The 20571-nt window shown below is 45.8% G+C and overlaps 1 protein-coding gene across 1 annotated transcript in view; it reads right to left on the bottom strand.

The window, feature by feature from the left end:
• LOC309395767 (maestro heat-like repeat family member 5) overlaps positions 1-83 on the bottom strand; it is a gene marked incomplete at both ends in the record, with an annotated part of 78207 nt that extends 78124 nt beyond the window's left edge. Inside the window, one exon of the mRNA XM_081960300.1 lies at positions 17-83. Coding sequence (XP_081816426.1) covers positions 17-83 — 67 coding nt within the window. The remainder of the gene's footprint in view (positions 1-16) is intronic.
• Positions 84-20571: the final 20488 nt, after the last annotated feature.

The following is a 20571-nucleotide window of genomic DNA, read 5'->3' as shown; positions in this document are numbered from 1 at the left end:
GACTCTTGTTATTCACCTCTCTTGGGAAGTTTTTCCAGCCTCTGAGACATTTCACTCAGTCTTGACTGGGTTTTCTTAAGCATTATCCAATCTTTCTGACAGTTCCCAGAATGACACAATTTTCCAGTACCAGAAGTAGACACTTGCCAGTCCCACCAAACCTGCCTGAGATTTATGAATAGCACTTGTGTATCTGTTCTCCGGACTAGAGCCAGAAATTGGAGACTAATACTGTAAATACTAGGAAATAAGATGTTATTGTTGGGGTTCCTGAAAGAATCTATCTACCATATCTGCAGCAGCAGTCAATGAGTTTACATGCTGCTCTTGGAGTGGATTTCATGTCTTAGGAGGTCTAAGGCAAAGTTCATCACCATTTTCATTCAGCTCTTCCTCTGGGGTGTCTGCCTTTTCTTTCTGCCAGGGTGAGTCTTTGCTTGAATTGCAGGTCTCCTCCCTCAAAGGGTGAGTGCGGACTCTGTTCTTCTGATGGCCCACTCTCTTGAAAACTGAGCAGATCCTAGAACAAAGTTGAGAAATAAAATGTCTTCTCCTCCAAGGAAGGACATTTTATATCAGGTGACTCAGCATACTTTCCTTATATTTCCATTATAGATTGCCTGGCAGGTCCTGCAACATATACTTGTTATTGTTGTTGTTTTTGTTGTTATTATTATTGTTGTTGTTATTGTTATTATTACCTCTTTTATTCATTAAACATGAAACTCAGTCAATTGAACATTTAAAAATGAACCACAAATACCATTGGTTGGTGTTAATGGTTGATACGGGTTGCTGCCAGCGCCCTAAGTATCAGCCAAGAATCTTCTTAAAATAGATGATGTTCCGAGTAGCACAGTCTTTTGCAGTTCCGCTGGTGTTATTACAAGAAGCTGCAATTTATTGTTTATTGTTTGTTTATTATTGCTTATTATTATTTTTATTGTTTTTGTTGTTTTTGTTTGTGTTGATGTTATCATTATCATCATAGTTGTTGTTGTTGTTGTTGTCGATTGCACAGTCATGCGGATGTTCAGGCTGGACTTGGCCATGACACCACCTGCCTACTGAGTCATTCCCAAGGACTTGCGATAGGCAGATCTTGATGCTTGGTGGGGTTAGAGGTCTCGTCGCACGATGGAAGCCGGTCTGACTAAATCTGCCTTTTGTAATTGAATTATGTGAATTTGTTAATGCCTAGGGAAACCCGCCACGGGACAACTCGCCACGGGACAACTCACCACTGGGCAACTTGCCGTGGGACAAGAGTTTCACTAATATTAGGTTTAATTCATTTTTAAGGGTATAGGATATTTATCTTTTGTATTCGTTTTAATGAGACACCTGTACACCGCCCCGAGTCCCTTCGGGGAGAGGGGGCGGTCTATAAATCCTGAAAATAAATAAATAAATAAATAATATTGAAGAAATGGTGGAATAGAATTAAAGAAAGGATGCCAAAGGAGGGACAAAATGAAATGCGAATGACAAAAATTAGAATATTTTAAAAATTATTTTAGATTTTAAATTAAATGAAATAGAATTATTAAATTGTCCCATGGTGAGTTGTCCCATGGCAAATTGGCTGTGGCGAGTTGTCCCCATTCCGTGTTCAAGTGGTGCTCCAGTTGTTTTGGAATTATTATTATTATTATTATTATTGTTGTTGTTATTGTTATTGTTATTATTATTATTATTATTATTATTATTATTATTATTATTATTATTTTATGGTTATTACGGTCATCCCTAAAAACGGTTGGGAAATTACCAGCAAAGCAAGGATGAGGGATGAAATGGGCAATTAGCCTCGAGTCCTTGTGCAGCCACAAGAACCTTAGACCTTTCCCCCCCCTCCCCAATTTCCTTGGAACCTTAGTCTGTTCCCAAGAGAAGACCCAACAGTCTGTGTTATACCATAAAGAACACAATTGAGTATTCATCTTGAACTCTCAGGTGTAGGGTCTGATTGCTTGTGCCTGGAGGAAACTGAACGGTCTAGTCTATTTCTGTGAATTATTAATTTGTGTGGTCTGTCTGGATATATTAGGTTATGGGCAATAATTAAAGTAGTTATGAAGTAGAAATGTATGATAGGACCATACAGTTGGAAGGAATTAGAGGCCTTCTAGTCTACTCCCGCTCAATAATTTGTATTTATTTTATTCATTTAATTTCTATCCCACCTTTATTATATTTTTATAAATAAGCTGGGAAACATATCCAGCCCACTTTCCTCCTCCTATTTTCCCCACAACAACCTTGTGAAGTGGGTTGGGCTGAGAGACAGAGGGCTTGCATGGCTAAGGTGTGACTTGAACTCACAGCTAGAAAGCAACCACTTTAAAAAAAACCTCGAGAAAACGGTAGGGACTTATCTAGGCAGTCAACAGGTGTCAAGATGGACTAAAAGGCAATGCTCAACACACACACACAGAATAAAATGCCTTTAAGTGTTGACTCCTGCAGTTTCCTTGGTGAGGCTTTGTGGAAGTTTTTGGCCCTTGCCTTCCCCTTCCGAGGGCTGAGAGGGATTGGTCCAAGTCAACCAACTGGCTTTGGGCGTAAGGCAGGAATAGAGCTCACAAGGCTCCTGCTTTTTAACCCCTACCCCAAACCAGCTCTAGAAAGAGTGCAGAGAAGAGCAACCAAGATGATTAGGTGACTGGATACCAAAACGTATAAAGAACAATGGCAGTAACTGGGCCTGGCTATTCTAGTGAAGAGAAGGACCGGGAGAGACATGATAGCAGTCTTCCAATATCTCAGGGGCTGCCACAAAGAAGAGGGAGTCAAGCTATTCTCCAAGGCACCTGAGGGCAGGACAAGAAGCAACGGGTGGAAACTCACCAAGGAGAGAAACAACTTGGAAATAGAGAAATTCTTGACAGTGAGAACAATGAATCAGTGGAATGACTTGTGTCCAGAAGTTGTGGGTGCTTCAACATTGGAGGCTTTTAAGAAGAGATTGCACAACCACTTGTCAGAAATGGCATAGGGCCCTGATGGCAAACCTATGGCATGCGTGCCACAGTTGGCACGTGGAGCCATATTTGCTGGCACACAAGCCGTAAGCTCCGGCATTCATGTGTGCACCAACCAGCTGATTTTTGGGCTTCCGGAGGGCTGGGGGAGGCTGTTTTTGCCCTTCCCAGGCTTCAGGAAAGCCTCTAGAGTCTAGGCAGGGTGAAAAACAGGCCCAACAGGCCAACCGGAAGTTCAGAAATAATCCATTTCTGGTTCTGGAGGGTCTCCGGGGGAGGCCGTTTTCACTCTCCCCAGGCTTCAGGAAAGCCTCCGGAGCTTGGGGAGGGCAAAAACTCCCCCACCAAATGGTGTGTGTGTGTGTGTGTGTGTGTTGTGCACGCATGTGCGGGCCAGGGGGGCTTGCACACATGCACAGGTGGGCAGGGGCATTGAATTGTGAGTGCAGACACACACAAAAATGCAATAGCGCATATGCACACAATTTTGGCATGCCTTTACAAAAAGGCTTACCATCACTGGCATAGGGTCTCCTATAACAACCTAAAGAGGGTTGGAGTAGAAGATCTCTAAGGTCCCCTCCAACGCTCTTGTTCCGTTATACTGTTATTCTGTTACTACACCAAACTGTATCTCCGGTGGCAGCTAAGCATTTTATTGACTGCCCATCAGATGTTCAGGAAAAACTCTGTGCTGCCCCAAAACCCATCAGATACCCTAAATCATCTGGGATGGGCTGATCTAATAGGCCCAAGCTCCCTGGGATGGGGAGTGGGGTGGGAATCACCAGCAAGCCCAAAAGCAACCCCAGAGCGATCCAGCCATGACAGATCATGGTACCGTCCCTCGGATTACGTTGCAACTGCCCTGAGACAAAAATCAGAATGACGGTAAGATACGTGGAATGCTCTGTCAAACAAAAGAAAATGTTTTTAGCTGGAGTACAGACCAGCTTGGTAGAAATAATTGATAAATTTTCTTTCACATCCCAAATTCTGATTGCCTGAAAAATTGGCAGATTATTCAACCCTCAGAATAAGAAGCATTACCTCAACCTCTTAAATATGAGGCTGATCTGCATGAGTTCAAATGCTTCCTGAGCTGCTGATTGACAGCAACCCTTGTCAGGGAAAGACAAGTGATTTGTAGCTAGCCGGCCTCCGGGATCAAGATAGGGATCTAACTCAGATAGGGAGCTGTTCTCTTTTCTCCTGGTCCACTTTCCTTCTTTCTTCTCCTGGCTGGCTGTGCATTGCAAGACCCCAGTCTACAAACTGAAGTTCCCCATCGCATAAGCAAGAGGCAAGATAAGAAGGGAGAAAGTTTGCTATAAACCCCTGGGAATCAGGTGAGGTAGCAGCAGGGAAGGGAATAACTGATGAGAAACTGAAGCTATGCTGTCTTTCTTTCATTGCCTGAGAAAGAAACAACTTCACAGGAGCTGACTATAACCAAGGGTAAGGATTTTCTTTTCCCAAATCAACCAATTACTGCTTAATAACTATAGTTACTTGCTAGTAAGGTAAATAAGATGATACGTAGAACTAACCTAGTAAAAGTGCATGTAAATTTTGTCTTTCCCAAGAAAGACACCCCGTGATCCCAGAACAATAAAACAGCTTCAAAGCACTCTCAGTTATTGATTGAGGTCAGATTGAGGTAAAAAAAAAAAAACATTTCCCGTACAGTATCTTCCCTCCTTTCAAACGAGCAGACCTCCAATGCTCTGTGCCCTGGCCCTCCCAACCCACTTCTGCCTTCTCTCCTACCTTCTACAGAGAGTCATGTCCTCTGGCAAATTTTGTCATCTGCCTTAACCCAGCTGACATCTCCCAGATCTCTGAGGGCAACTCAGTTCTCCAACTCCCTCCAATGTACTCTAGGTCGTATGTGACATCACAATTGCAGACTGCATTCACCCCAGGCCGGGCCAGCGATGGAAGCCTGGAAGTGGCCCAGAAGACAGTGGCTGCAGCTGATCAATCCTGCCCACAAAACTGCTCAGATGCCTTCCTGTCCTTCAGAAAACCAAGGAAATATCAGTCCTTGACGCTCTCAGGCCTAATTCTTTTCATTCATTCCACACCCCAGGATAAATTTTTACCACTATTGCCAATCAAAGAAGTGAAAGTAGCAAAAGTAGAATCCAAAGAAAATTTAGATCCTTACTCCTTACATAAATAAGGAAAGTTTTCGTTAATGGGTAGAAAATTGGTTTACTGAAAGGGTCATTGGAAAAATCTTCACTGAATTTGTTTGAAACCTAGCAAAAGCCTTGGATGTTTTAGTGGCAGTGTCTATAACTTGGAAAAATGGCACTATATGAAGAAGAAAAGGAACTAACATTGCAAAAAATTATGTTAGAAATTCAAAAACTCTTAATAACTGCAGAGAGAATTGAAAAGACTCTTGAATTTATCGATCAAAATACAAAATATCAAAATACAGAAAGTACGGAGGGAAGAGTTGAGAATACTTATAAAACAACGATGAAATTTGACAGAGCTCAAAAAATTACAGAGATATATGAAAGTGATAAGAAAATTGTTGACACTGACAGCAAATTGAGTGCGGAGGGAAATGATAAGTGCGGAATATGAAAAGGAGAGATCGATGAACTGGAACTCTATCTCAGATGTCAAAACATAGATGAAGATAGGGGAGACAATTCGGCAGAGACAATGAGAGTGATTTCGGCAGAAGCACCAGGAATAACAAAAGTCAAGCAGATGAAAGAAAGAGATGGAGGGTTTTGAATTCTTTTAAGATATCCAATGAACAACAAGTTGTCAAGAGAAGTCCACATAAGACTTATCAAGAAAACACTTAGAATACAGATTCTACAAATGGCAAGAGATATCGGACTGCACTATTTCTGGAAGGATACAGAATGATGAAATGAAACGTCACAATAAAAATTTGTTAAAGGTAGTTAAACTTTGAGTATTATGTATAAGATAAAGTAATAATAGCTATAGTCAAATAAATAATCAATAATGGTAATAAAGCATTTACATATACTAGATTGATAATATGAAATATTATACAAACTGTAAGTGAGGATGATGGAAATTATGTTGAAAAGCCTTTTTATAAAAGATAAATAATTTTATATAGAATAGAATATAAAGATGTAATATCATTGGATGATTTCAGGATGATGTAACGAAACGCCATAATATAAATTTACTTCAAATTTAATATGTTTCGTATAAAAAGGATGTAATAATAGCTATGCTTAATGGAAGTTTAACAATTATAATAATTTGTATACATGTATATTAGATTGATGATACTAATAATGGAAAAAAACATGGAATTGAAAATTATTAGAAAATGTTATCAATGCTAAAATAATAGAATGATTTAGAATTGGATACAAAAAAATCTTTATTATTGGATGTATTGAAGATGATATAATGAATCATCATAATATAAAAACGGATACATATTTAGAATACCTTGTTTAAAATGGTGAAACAATAGTGATAATTAAACAAATGAAGCACAATAATAATGTATACAAAGATATTTGATTGACAATAAGTGACCCCACTTCAGACCCCAAAGCTGAAGTTTTTAGAGTAAAATATTGACGGAACCTGGGGTAATCTCAAGCCACATCCTGTTGAAAGGACCAAACTACCACAAGCAAGTCAGAATTAAAAGTAACTTTTAACGTTAAAATTCCCCCAGGAGGTGACCTTGCTCTCTGGAATTAATGAATTATAGGGCCTGAGGTGTAATTTTAGTCAAGGCTCAAGTTCTTAAACTCCCGGGCTAAATAAAGTATTCTAAAGAACTACAATTAGCTACAATTACTTCAGGTCCAGGAGTTGATCTTGGTCTCTCGAATAAAGTCAATTCTTGGGAGGCTCAAGCCCTTAAAAAAAGCAAAACATGTAGGAGACTAGCATCTTCAATGAACTAAAGGCAAAAGTTAACTAAAATTGCTTCAGGTCCAGGAACTGACCTAAGTTTCTTGCTGGAAGGTAAACTCCCAAGGTTTGAGGCAACGTTAAGGATGTCTTCCTGTTCTTGGAGAGTAAGAGAAACTCCAGGGGCTGGAGGCCATATCTTTGGGAACAGTAGAAAAATGTGGTCTGAGGTATTCTCAAGGGCACAACATTCCAATTCATTGTATCTTGCTTTTTTCACCGATAGGATAAAGCACATAAAAGCTCCTTTGTCAAATTGTCGAATTAGTTTTCTAGTCTTTGAGCACCAGGTGGACATTTGGTGATGTTGATTTTTTATTTATTTCAGAGGCATTCACCGAGTAAAATCAGTCAAAACTGAAGACATCAAAGGTAAGTCATTGGTTTCATTAATTATCCAGCACCACATTTAGCCAAGAAGCCTGACAGGTACTATTGGCAACATGAGGTTTATTATGACAAAAACCATATATGTATAAAAACAGGCACAAATTGGATATGTATCTAAAACATACATTTCTAACTGACCTCTCTACTTGTGGAGGTCATTCAGTCCCTGAGATTCCAGTGTCTGACGCTCAGATGAACGAGCCTGGTAGTCGTCCGCTGTCTATCTCATTCAAACCCCTGAACACAGACACTGGGAGACTCACACCGAATGGCCTTTCTGGGGTTCCACCGGGTGACCCTTCCAAGTCACTGAGCGAGCAGTGAGGGCGAATCAGCCTGGCGGAGTCAAGAGCACTCAACTGCAAAGCCTGCTCCAGTCCCTGAGGACCCGCTCAGAATCCTTTTGGATCACCTTCACTCCCTTACAAAGAACGCCAATACCAGCCAGACTTCTTAGCGCTGAAAGTAAACCTAGCGATGCATTTTAATGCGATACCGTATACAATAGAGGACAGGATTTGTGGCTCAGGTTTGAAATGAGTTGTCTGTGGTGCTCTCAGCTTGGTTTTCTTGCAGATGTTTCATTAAAAACAAGCAAAGTCTTAGGAGGGAAAGAGTTTGCTCTCAACTTACGTTTTAGTGGCTTGTTGTTTCAGTGTCGGTGGAAGTAGCCTTGGAGGTTCTTTGGTTGAGCTATTAATTTATTGCGTGTTGATCTGATGTTACTTTTGGATCAATTTCTTTGCTTTTGGACTTGTTGATTGTGTCTTGTGGAAAGACTATGGACATTGTTTATGTCTATGTGTTGCGTGATGGCTACTTTGAAAGAGTTGCTGGACTTTTAGAATTTTCCTAACAACTTGGCATGGTGTATATGAGGCTGTGCGTTTCCAGATTGAAACTATGCTTAAGTCTGTCAATATCTTGTGAAAGTAGGGAGATTTCATGAGTTATTTGGATTGCTAGTTGGTCTTATCACATATATCTTTCTACATTTCATCCTAGGTTTAATGTTGTCCATGGTTCTTAGAACCAGAAAACAGCTCAACGACCCATTTTAAGGCTAGGCAGGCTGTTGGCTGTGAGTAGATTTTAGAGTTTTCTTGCCTGGCGTAACCTTGGCTATGGCGTGGTTCTTAGAACCAGAAAGCCAATTGACCTCGACTTAACTAAAAAAATTCCCGTTGCCAAATGAGACTGTTAAGTGATTTTTCCCCCATTTTGCGACATTTCCTGTCACGGTTGTTAAGTGAATCACTCCAGCGGATAAGTTAGTAACCTGGTCCTTGAGTGAATCTGATTTCCCTGTTGCTTTTGCTCATCAGAAGGTTGCAAAAGGGGATCACGTGGCCCCCGTGAAACCACAACTGTCATAGATACATGCCAGTTGCCAAGTGTCTGAATTTGCATAGGGAGGCAGCAACGGTCATAAGTATGAAAAACGGTCATAAGTCGCTTTTTTTCAGTGCTGTTGTAAGTTCAAATGGTCATAAAATGAACTCTTGTAAGTCAAGGGTTTGACCCAAATGGTCCTCTGAGAGCAATGGTCCACCCTACCTACCCCAGGTGGGTTTAGAGATTCCCCCCCCCCCAAGGGATTGTGGGAGAAAGGTTTTGCCCCAACTAACCTGTTTTTTCAGATCTCTCTCATTTTAATCCTTTGCAGGCCACGAGCAGAAAGAAAGAGAGGTGGAATTGCATCTGCCCACTCAGATCAACATCAGCCATAATCTCACCTTTGTTGCCAAGTTCACCGAACTGCAGGTGAGAGAAAGGTCCAGAAAGTCAGCCTAGGATAAAGTCACAAGGTGGACTTCATTTCCCAGAATTCTCAGCAGCAGGTGTACTTGTCCAAGGGATTCTGGGAATTGAAGTTCCATTTATTGATTTTTGTCAATCCCTCGCCACTAACAAAAGGGAGGAAAGGGGGGGGCGGCGAGCGAGCTATGCGACCCGAGGCGGCCGTAGCCCCGCTGTGAGCGGAGCACCCCAAGATGAGGATGGAGAGCAGCCCGCGGACCCTCGTGGAGCAAAGCATAATAATCGATTAGCAAGCTTCCTGTAATCTGCTGTTTTTGCCTGCTTTCTCACAAGACTTGCTCCACTACCCCACTAAGAGAGGCCAAGGAAGCAAAGGAGCTGCCGCTGCTCCTCACCTCGCGGGAGGGGCCGAAACTGCCACTTCGCCACACACGCAGCAAGCAAAGTCCCGAGCTGGTGGATGGGAGTGGCCTCGCAGGCGGCAGCAACAGCACCACCACCACTCGCGGCTGCTCGGTTTTCCAGATTCTTCTTCGGCTTGGTGGCTCAGCGAACAACAGACCGGTGGATTATTGCATGCTGGAAGAATAAGGGAGAGAAGAAGAGAGGGAAAGAAAAAAACAGCCAGCCATCCGCACCACAAGCCAACATCCTGCTGAGGTCCCTCTAGCTGGGTTAGAAAAGAAGAAATTAATCAAGGGGCCTTCCTGCTTTGCTTCTCCCGTGAAGTCCTTTCTCCTTTTTCTCTCTCCAACGGAAGGATTGTGATATATTATTTTTTCCTCCCCACCCTGCTCTGGCTGCTGTTTGCAGTGGAAGAAGGGATGAGCTAAGACAGCGGTGTTGGAGGCCCAATAAAAGTTCTTGGGAGAGTCAACCATAAAAATAAAAAAACCCCAGCATGTAAAAGTCCCCCTCTGACTGGACATGCGCCGTTTCCCGAGGTACCCCATTTTGTGGGATTGAATGACTGGCCCCATTTTGTGGGATTGAATGACCGGCGCCCGCCTGGCACCCGCCTGGGCCCCCCCTGCTTGCACCATGTCCACCGCCGCCGCTGCCCCAGCAACGCCCCTCCCGCTCGCGCGGCTCTCGCGCCTACAGGAGAGGAGAGAGCTGCGGCTGCTCAGCAACCGCCTGGCCCTCTACATCGAGCGGGTGCGCGCGATGGAGCTGGAGAACGACCGGCTGCTGCAGGGACTGAGAACTGTTTATATTCTAGGGCAGACCTGATTTTACTGCGGGAGTCCCCCCTCTTGCAGGTTTGGCCCTCCGCCCTTAAGAGGGCCCACCTCGATGAGGGATACATTAATCCAGAGAGGTGGGCGAGGTGCAATCTTAGGGGTTTTTTAGTTAAATGTCTGATTCATTTTTAGGGGGTTCCAGGGTGGGGGGAGGGGCTAGTCAGAATGAGGGAGGGACCAATGCCAAGCCGGCGGGTGGAGTTAATAAGGAAGTGAGCGGAGACATTAAGGGGGGGGGAGTAGTGATATTCCAGAAGAGGGTCTTTTCATTCCAACGGTCGTGGGGAGGGGCAGGTGCGAAGGTAGCCAGAGATCTCATCGCCGGTTGGGAGACCGGGGCTGTGGTCATTGGGTATGGCCGGTCATATGTCCCAACCCCCGCAATCTAAGTCGTCAGGCCCTACAGAGCCAGGGCCTGAGACTGATGCTATCCAATGCCAGGTCCGTTGTCAACAAAGCCCCCCTCATTAACGACTTGGTGTCGGAGGGGGAGCCGGACCTGGCAGGAATCACGGAGACCTGGCTGGGCCACGAGGGAGGTCTCCTCCTCGTGGAAATGTGCCCGCCAGGTTACCGCGCATTTCATCAGTCACGTGCACTAGGCAGGGGTGGTGGGGTAGCGGTCATTGTGAGGGAAGGCCTTGAGCCGAGAGAGACCACTGTGCCACAGATAACCGGTTGTGAGTCCCTATGCGTGAAATGGGGCCCAGGGAGACAGTTGGGCTTGCTGATTGTATACCTGGCTCCTCGCTATGCATCAGCAGCCCTGCCCGAGCTCCTCGGGGTGATCGCCGAGATGGCAGTTGAGACCCCCAGGCTGTTGGTCATGGGGGACTTTAACTTGCCATCGGTAGGGGAGACATCCGAGGTAGCCCAGGAGTTCATGGCTTCCATGACAGCCATGAACCTGACCCAGGTAATTCAGGTCCCCATACACGAGGGAGGTCACACACTGGATCTTATCTTTGTCTCTGGCCGGTGGAGGAGTGATCTGGGAGTAGGGGATTTAGTTATTACACCCCTGTCATGGTCAGACCACTCACTTCTCCGGCTCGACTTCCCAGCCGCTACTCCCCATCGCGGGGAGGCGGAACCAGAATGTCCAAGATGGTTCCGCCCCAGATGCCTGATGGAACCTGATAGGTTCCAGATGGAGCTCGAGCCATTTCCTGTAGCCCTGACCCGCACCTGGATGGAGGACCTAGTGGCCGCATGGAACAGTGCGGCCACCGGGGCCTTGGACCGGGTTGCGCCTTTGCGGCCTCTCTCGCAGCAGCGAACCACCCAGGCCCCTTGGTTTACCGAGGAGCTGAGGGTGATGAAGCGCCGCAAGAGACGCCTAGAGAGCAGATGGAGATCGTCACGCTCTGAATCTGACCGATCACAGGTGAGAGCCCATTTACAGACTTACCTTGTGGCGTTAAGAGTGGCCAAGCGTCAGTATTGTGCCACCCTTATTGCGTCCGCAGATAACCGCCCTGCCGCCCTGTTTGGGGTAACCCGCTCCCTCCTTCAACAGAGGCCGCGGGAAGCCCCTTTGCAGGGTAGAGCAGAGGAATTTGGGGAGTATCTGCAGGACAAAATCGCTCAGATTCGAAGCGAGTTGGTCCCTACTAGTGGTCTAGAGGGGACGTCGGAGGCGGGTCTTGAGGCTCCACTATGGGAGGAGTTTGACTCTGTTACTTCCAACGATATGGACAGGTTGCGTAGGCGACTGCGAGGCACCACATGTTTACTGGACCCGTGTCCCTCCTGGCTTGTAGTGGCATCCTGGGAGGTCACACGAGGCTGGCTCCAGGAGTTAGTTAACGCTTCTTTGAGTGAGGGGTTCTTGCCGTCTGTCCTGAAAGAGGCGGTGGTCAGGCCCCTCCTCAAGAAGCCTTCCCTGGACCCAGCCAACTACCGTCCCGTCTCCAACCTTTGCTTTCTGGCGAAGGTTGTAGAGAGTGAGGTGGCACAACAGTTTCCACGCCACCTGGAGGAAACTGATTATCTGGACCCGCGCCAGTCCGGTTTCCGGCCCGGCCACAGCACGGAGACGACATTGGTCGCGTTGGTGGATGATCTCTGGAGGGCCAGAGATGGGGGTTGCTCCTCCATCCTGGTCCTACTAGACCTCTCAGCGGCTTTCGATACCATCGACCACGGTATCCTATTGCATCGACTGGAGGGGCTGGGGGTGAGGGGCACCGTTCTGCAGTGGTTCTGCTCCTACCTCTCTGGCCGAGCGCAATTTGTATTGGCAGGGGGGCAGAGGTCGACCTCGAGGCCGCTCACTTGTGGGGTGCCACAGGGGTCGGTCCTCTCGCCTCTTCTGTTCAATGCATATATGAAGCCGCTGGGCGAGATCATTCGTGGGTTCAGGGTAGATTACCATCTGTACGCGGACGACACCCAGCTGTACATCTCTACCCCAAACCACCCCAACGATGCCGTCAAAGTGATGTCCCGGTGTCTGGAAGCCGTACGGATCTGGATGGGAAGTAACAGACTCAAGCTCAACCCATCCAAGACGGAGTGGCTGTGGCTACCGGCACCCCGGTTCAACCAGCTGATTCCATCACTGGCCATTGGGGGCGAACATCTGGTCCCCGTGGATCGGGTAGGCAATTTGGGCGTCCTCCTAGATGCCCGGCTGTCAATGGACGACCATGTGACAGCCGTGGCAAGGGGGGCGTTTCACCAGGTTCACCTGGTGCACCAATTGCGTCCCCTATTGGACCGGAACACAGTCACCCATGCGCTTGTGACATCCCGGCTAGACTACTGTAACGCTCTCTACATGGGGCTCCCCTTGAGATGCACCCGAAGACTGCAGTTGGTTCAGAATGTGGCCGCGCGGGCAGTCCCGGGAGTCGTTAAATACTCCCACGTAACACCTCTCCTGCGCGGGCTGCACTGGCTACCTACCGTGCGTTTCAAGGTGCTGATTATCATCTTCAAAGCGCTCCATGGCACAGGGCCTAGTTATTTGCGGGATCGTATCCTGCCCCACACATCCCTTCGGCCGATTCGCTCACACAGAGAGGGACTCCTCCGGGTGCCGTCCACTAGGCTGTGCCAGCGGGCGGCGCCCAGGGGAAGGGCCTTCTCTGTGATGGGCCCGACCCTCTGGAATGACCTTCCCCCTGATATTAGAACAACCACAGACCTCCGCTCCTTCCGTAAGAAGCTCAAAACCCACCTGTTTAATCTAGCCGGCTTGGCCTAATTCCAGCTCTCCCACCTCAGTCTGTATTTTAAAATTTCACGGGTTGGTCTTAGGCTAAGTTTTTAATTTTTATAAATTTGTACAGGGGTTTAAAGTTTAATTCGATTTTAACTATATTTATGATTACTTGTATGGTTTTTAATTTGGTACCTGTACACCGCCCCGAGTCCCTTTGGGGAGAGGGGGCGGTCTAGAAATCAAATAAAATAAATAAATAAATAAATACTTCCAATTTCCCATCACGTACACACACAGCTTTATCGCCCTTCCATCCTTTCCCTCCCTTCCAGCCCTTGACGGCAGGATGCCAGCGAGGCACCAAGCTGAACCAGGCAAAGCGCCCCCCCCAAGCTACAGCCCCTAAAACACACCAGAACGTTAAGCGTGTCGAGTAAACGCTGCCAGCCGGTTTCACAACTTGGGGGTCGTAGACTTCCAGCGACATTTTGTATTAGGGGCGGCATCACTCGTAGCTTGCATCGATATCCGGAATTCCCAATTCTTGTGTTTTGTTCTAGCGGAAGATCCCTACTCTGAAAAATGAGGACACGGAACATAAATACAGCTCATCTCCCTTAGATCGGATCACCCCGGACACCAACATCGCTTACCGGTTCCATTCCAGCTCAGGGGTCATTTTACTGGATTTTTATGCGGACTTTAGAAATCACGTTTTGTGGAATACATGCGGGCAATCTCCTCCTTTGTCCCTGAGAGAATTTTAGCAGTCCATATCCTGCCGCCTTTTTAGGCGTACAGGCAAGTCCCCGATTAACAACCATAACCGAGCCCAAAATTTCTGCTGCTAAGCAAGGCATTTGCGAAACGAGCTTTACCTCATTTTGAGACCGCTACGCAAATCACTGCAGTCGTTGAGTTAGTAACACAGTCATTAAAGCGAACCATGGATTTGGCTCGTCAGAAGGTCGCAAAACACAACTCAAAGCATCTTCTCAATCTTTCTCGGCCAGGCTCAAATTCACCTTCTGGGAAAACCTCGTCAGCTGGACATCAGCCAACGTAGCCACCATCGTCCATGTGGTTTTGTTCTTGGGGTACCTGCTCCGGCGGCGGTGAAATATCCGGGATATCCCTGAAGGTCTGGGACCTCCAACCCCATCTCGATCTTCTATCCAAGACCCCTTAATCGGGTCGGCCTAGACCTGTTGCAGAGGATTGAAGCCTTTGAGGTCTGTTTTTGCTGACAAAAAATTGGCTTTAATCCTGGAACGGACCCGGTGTCAGGGGAAAAAAAAAACGCCCTGTGGAAATCTGAGATCAATGGACCGGGCTGATTCCCTTCCGCATATCTTTTGAGATATTAAGAAAAATAAAAGTCTTTAAGAAGTATTCTAATTAATAAACAAACTTTAATAAAAGTAAATAAAAGTAAAATAAACTAATTGTTACATTTTGATAATGAAAGCTCCGTCTGCCAGCTCTGCTTGGCAGCCGGACAAAGAAGAAAGGAATTTTGGAATGTGTAACGCATGCGCAATAAATCACTTTCAGATAAGAACTTTTATGACCTGCGCAATAACTCTTTCTTAGTTTAACTCTTGAGTGTCAATTCATTCAGTTCAGGCCTAGCAAACTTTTTAACATCGTGACACCCGGGAAGTCTTCTAGTCCAGCCCCCTGCTCAGGCAGGAGAAGCTCTACTAATTTATTTCAGATTATCTCAGGTCAGGCCCATTGGGAGGTGAACTGCTGTGTGTGTGTATGTGCGTGTGTGTGTGTGTGTGTGTGCGCGCATGGACAATTGCATGAGTTGGTTGAGGGTGGGCGCCGTGTCCAGTTGGCTGTGTGGTTGATTTGGGTTCCGAGACGGGGTGGTGCGCAGGCCGGTTGTAGGCAGGGCTGTGATCCTATCGGCGTAGCAACCGGTTTGCTTTGCGTGCGCCCAGCTGAAAGTCAGAACAAAGCGGTTTGCTCCCAGCTGAGCTGATAGTTGAAGCTACCGGTTCACCTGAACCAGTCTGAACCGGTAGAATTCCACACCTGGTGGTAGATCTGTGCGTCTTTCGATGGACACACTGACTCTTGTGGAGTGCCAGGCTTCGATGAACTCTCTCGCATTCACTGCACCCATCCTGCCTGAAAGGTGGCGAAACGCCCCTAAGTTCATTTCTTGTTCTCCTTTCTGCCCGTCCTGGCATTTTGTCAGGCTGAGAAACCGACTTGCCTATTTCCCCATCCCGCTCCTCTGCAGAGACTCGGCAGCAGCGGCTCCCGGGCGGAGGGATCCGCGTGGGCGGATGGGCCACGAACTACCCGCCTTTCTTCTTGATGGAGAAGAACCTCTTCCTTTACCATTACCTGCCGGCTGTCACTTTTCAAATTCTTCCGATCCCTGTCGTTCCGCAGCACACCAGCGACTTCCTTTGCAGGAATCTCAGAGGTTAATTGAAAATCACTTAATAAACCACGTTACTAATTTAACAACAGCAGTAATTCAATTACCACCATTTTTCACAGTAAATGACCGTTGCAGCACTCCCACCCGGTCGTGATCAAAATCCAGAGGATTGGTCGCTGACTCAAATTTATGACGGTCGCAGTGGCTCCCGTGATCACATATTCCCCTTTTATGACATTACGACAAGCAAAGTCCATTGGGAAAACCAGATTCAGTTAACAACCCGAGTTTCCAATTTAAAAACTGCAGCGATTCACTTAACGGCCGTGGCAAGAAGAGTCGTAAAAGGGGGCAAAGCTCACTTAGCAAATTTCTCACTTGGCAACATACTCAATTGTGGCCGTACGTCAATAACTCTCTGTAACTACAACGCTTCTTGTTTTGGAATTGAAATCCGGTGAGTTTTATCTGTTGGGGTGACACATCCAATTGTTTGAAGGGTTTGATGAGAAATATATATCTCTTTTTAAAATTTTTATTTTATTGCATTATTCCAGTTTTGATGAAGTTTACTACGGCCAATTCCTCTCCTTGTACACGAAGAGGATATTTTTCATAGATGATAGCGGACCGCCATTCAGCCACATGCTTTTCGCTCTCGGAGGTATGGGAATTTTCAAATAATTCATCCCGCAATAACAAATAAAGGCACTTCTCCCTACTCTCTACTGTCGGGAATTGGAGTAATATTAGGCCACCTACAACCTACGCCCGGCCATTTTGGCGAAGGGGGCTGGGTTTCAGGAGGCCAAAAACGCTGTATTCGGTGTGTATAAGACACACCCGTATTTTCAGCCTCTTTTTTTTTTTTTAAGAATTTTATTAGTTCTTACAAACATTTACGGGAAGGGGTAAATAGGTATACAAAACTTTTTGACAGTTACATCGTGCGAAAGGTAGAAATCCCCCCAAATCTCACAACTTTTACAGAAGAAAAAACCAAAAAGTAAGAGATAAACATTGGCAGCATTTTGTTTTACATTGTATCAACCATATATTCAATCATCTCATATGTCACTTCCAACAATTACATTATATCAACAATTGCAATGATTTTTCAAATATACTTATTTTTGTGACCTGAGTCTTTTCAATATTGCTTCCTCCCCGCTGTCTTCTGGCAGAGCCACGGCCCGTCCCTCCTTCATATCTTGCGTACTGTCCCCTGTCAGATTTTCAGCCTCTTTTTTGAGGGAGAAAGGTGCGTCTTATACTCCGAAAAATACGGCAGTCAAAACTTGAGCCCCGAGGCTATGACATTCCTGCCCCGATTAAGGGTTTTATATAATGGAGCTCCCGTTCTTTCCTTTGGGGATATCTTCCTCTTCCCCTTTTTTGATAGTCATAATACCTGAATTTCATAATTTATGCATCAAGCTTTGTTCCCGGGCAGGAGTTTAACGTATTCTAATATTTTAGGACCCTCGGTTCAAACATTTTTATTATGAAGAGTTTGTGCGGTTTTACGTATTATCTATTTTCTACGTATTTTTATTTTTGTTGAGCGCCACCCAAAATCCACGGCAGTGGAACATCGGGGCTATATGTCAATTCAAATAATAAAATATTTGAACCGAATACTGCGTTTGTCAAAGTTTACAAGATGTGTGTAGTATCTAGATGGAGAAGGGGGAGGGGGCGGGAATCGATGTATCGCTGAAAAAAAATACGGATGCAGTCAGATCTTTAATTTAACTTTTGACCATGGAAAATTTATTTTTCTCTTTCTTTTTCAGGTTATTTAGGGGGATTTGATGGAAATTTTCTGCGGAACAGGATAGGAGCAGGTAAAGCGGTTTATGATTCACCCTCCAGCTAAACTGTTTTCAAACTAGAGGGGGGGAAATAAAGGAAACTATAATGCTAGGGACCCGGTGGCTCAGCGGCAAAGATGCTGAACTCGTTGATCATAAATGTTGGCAGTTTGGCGGTTCAAATCCCTAGCGCCACGTAACAGAGTGAGCTCCCGTGACTTGTCCCTGCTCCCAGCTTCTGCCAACCTAGCAGTTTGAAAGCACGTGAAGAAATGCAAGTAGAAATATAGGAATCACCTTTGGTGGGAAGGTTCCATGCGCCTTTGGTGTTGAGTCATGCCGGCCACATGACCACAGAGACGTCTTCGGACAGCGCTGGCTCTTTGGCTTTGGAACGGAGATAAGCATCGCTCCCTCACGTGGCCGGCATGACTCAACGCCAAAGGCGCACGGAACTGTTGTTACCCCTCCCACCAAAGGTGGTTCCTATTTTTCTACTTGCATTCTTTACGTGCTTTCGAACTTCCAGGTTGGCAGAAGCTGGGACAAGTCACAGGAGCTCACTCCATTACGCGGCCCTAGGGATTCAAACCACCAATATTTCTGATCGACAGGCTCAGCGTCTTGGCCACTGAGCCACCACATCTTGATCGTCAATCTAATATTAATCTTTGTGTTAATTTCTTGGTGGCTTTTTTGTTGGTTTGCTCTCTTTTTTGGCTTATTGTCTCTTTTGAATGATATACACATGTTGTTTATATCTATGTGACTGACGATGGCCAGTTTGGCAAAGGGCCAGGCTCCCAGGAAGAAGACCAAACTTCACCAAGCTCAGAGAGCATGACGTTTCTCTCTCTTTTTTTTTTTGTGATCTTGCTGACATCAAAGGGCTGATATCTCTGTCTTCTCTTCCTATTAAATGCAGAAAATAAATATTATTGTCCCTGTGACCTAAAAGAGCCCTTCGGATTATCTCGCGTTCCTTCTTTTCTGCGATTAAGTCTCATTTCCTCTGTATCTTCCCCAGGTATGAAAACGGGCGGGGCAGTTCCCATCAGCAACAGGTGACCTGCTATCCTTTTAAGGATGTGAATAACTGGTGGATCATCAAGGATCCTGGAAGGTGAGCCTCTTTAATTAGTCCTCAACTTACGACAGTTCATTTAGTGATTGTTCGAAGTTACACGATACTGAAAAAAGTCAAGACAGTTTTTCAAACTTACGACCGCCGCAGCGTCCCCGTGGTTATACGATCAAAATTCAGATGCTTGGCAGGTGACTCGCACTTACGATGGTCTCAGTCTCCCGAGGTCGTGTGATTACCCAAGCAAAGTCAGCGTGGAAGTGAGATTAATTTACCATCCCTGTTGCTAAACGAACAGCTGCAGCGATTCACTTAAAACCACGGTGGCACGAAAGGTCGTAAAATGGGACAAAACTCACTTCACAAATTTCTCGCTTAGCAATATAAATTTTCAGCTCAAGTCGAGCATTACCTCTACTTTATTTGCCCAAGCGTGACAGTCAGGAGGCTGTGAGTTCGATCCTAGTCAGAGGCAGATATTTCTCTCTCTGGGCATACCAAAAATGTATCTGCTGAACAAAACGCCTCATTGGCGACAGGAAGGGCATCCGGCCAGTAAAACACACCACTAACTCCACTCAATTGCCCAGACTCCACCCCACAAGGGATTATTGGGTCATTTAACGAAGATGAAAGACGTACTCAGTATATTTGCAAGGCAACAGAGAAAATAATAATAATACCAATAAAAGGGAGAAGTAACTCGGATTATAAAAAGGAATAAATAATCACATTACAGCCTCACTTAGTGGGTTGATGTACTTCGATATATCAAATTTTTATATACTGTATATTTGGGCACAGTGGCTCAGTGGCCCCGAGCTTGTCAATCAGAAAGATTGGCAGTTCGGCGGTTCGAATCCCTATCATCACGTAACAGAGCGAGCTCCCGTTCCTCGTCCCAGCTCCTGCCAACCTAGCAGTTCGAAAGCACATAAAGAAACGCAAGTAGAAAAACAGGGACCACCTTTGGTGGGAAGGGGACAGCGCTCCGTGCACCTTCGGCATTGAGTCACGCCAGCCACATGACCACGGAGACGTCTTCGTACAGCGTTGGCTGTTTGGCTTTGAAACGGAGATTAGCACCGCTCCCTAGAGTCGGGAACGACCGGCACATATGTGCGAGGGGAACCTTATGCTTTGATATTGATGATTCCAGTCGTTGTTTTTTCTGCCGCTCCCAAATAGGCAACATTTGGTCACTAGCAACCCGCCACAACCTGTGCGACACGGCAACATTGTGCAGCTGGTCCATGGAATCACAAGCCGTTACCTCAACACGTAAGCTGTTTCTTCTTTGGCTTCTAGCTGCGTGTCATCTCGAAACGGCTGTTAATGGTATGTGGGAACGTCCTTGGAGGCTGCATCCAGAGATGCTGCCAAGGGAAGAGTCAGATAAGAGTAGCTTAGCCCTCAACTCTATAACGGGCTGGGCAAGAGCCTTGAAAAAGACTCTGCTTAATTTCCCTGGAATCAGGTGAGACTTGTCTGAGCACAAGGCTTCCAGGAATTCTCTAGCGTTATACCTCTTAGCCAGGACGGTTAGGTCTGCCCACGTGTTGTGCAATTAATGAGTTTTAATCCTGCTTTCTGACTGCAATAGGTCCTAGCACTAATGATGTTACCTAATGAAATGCAAGAAAAAAACTAAGCTCAGAGAGCACCGAGGAACTCATTCTCTTCCTTCCTTCCTTCCTTCCTTCCTTCCTTCCTTCCTTCCTTCCTTCCTTCCTTCCTTCCTTCCTTCCTTCCTCCATCCCACTCCCTTCTAACAATGGTGATGTT

The sequence above is a fragment of the Natrix helvetica genome, assembly GCF_964273705.1.
Source record: "Natrix helvetica genome assembly, chromosome: 7".
NCBI lineage: Eukaryota > Metazoa > Chordata > Lepidosauria > Squamata > Natricidae > Natrix > Natrix helvetica.
Note: the sequence above shows the minus strand (reverse complement) of the source record. Positions and strands in the feature narration are given on the sequence as shown.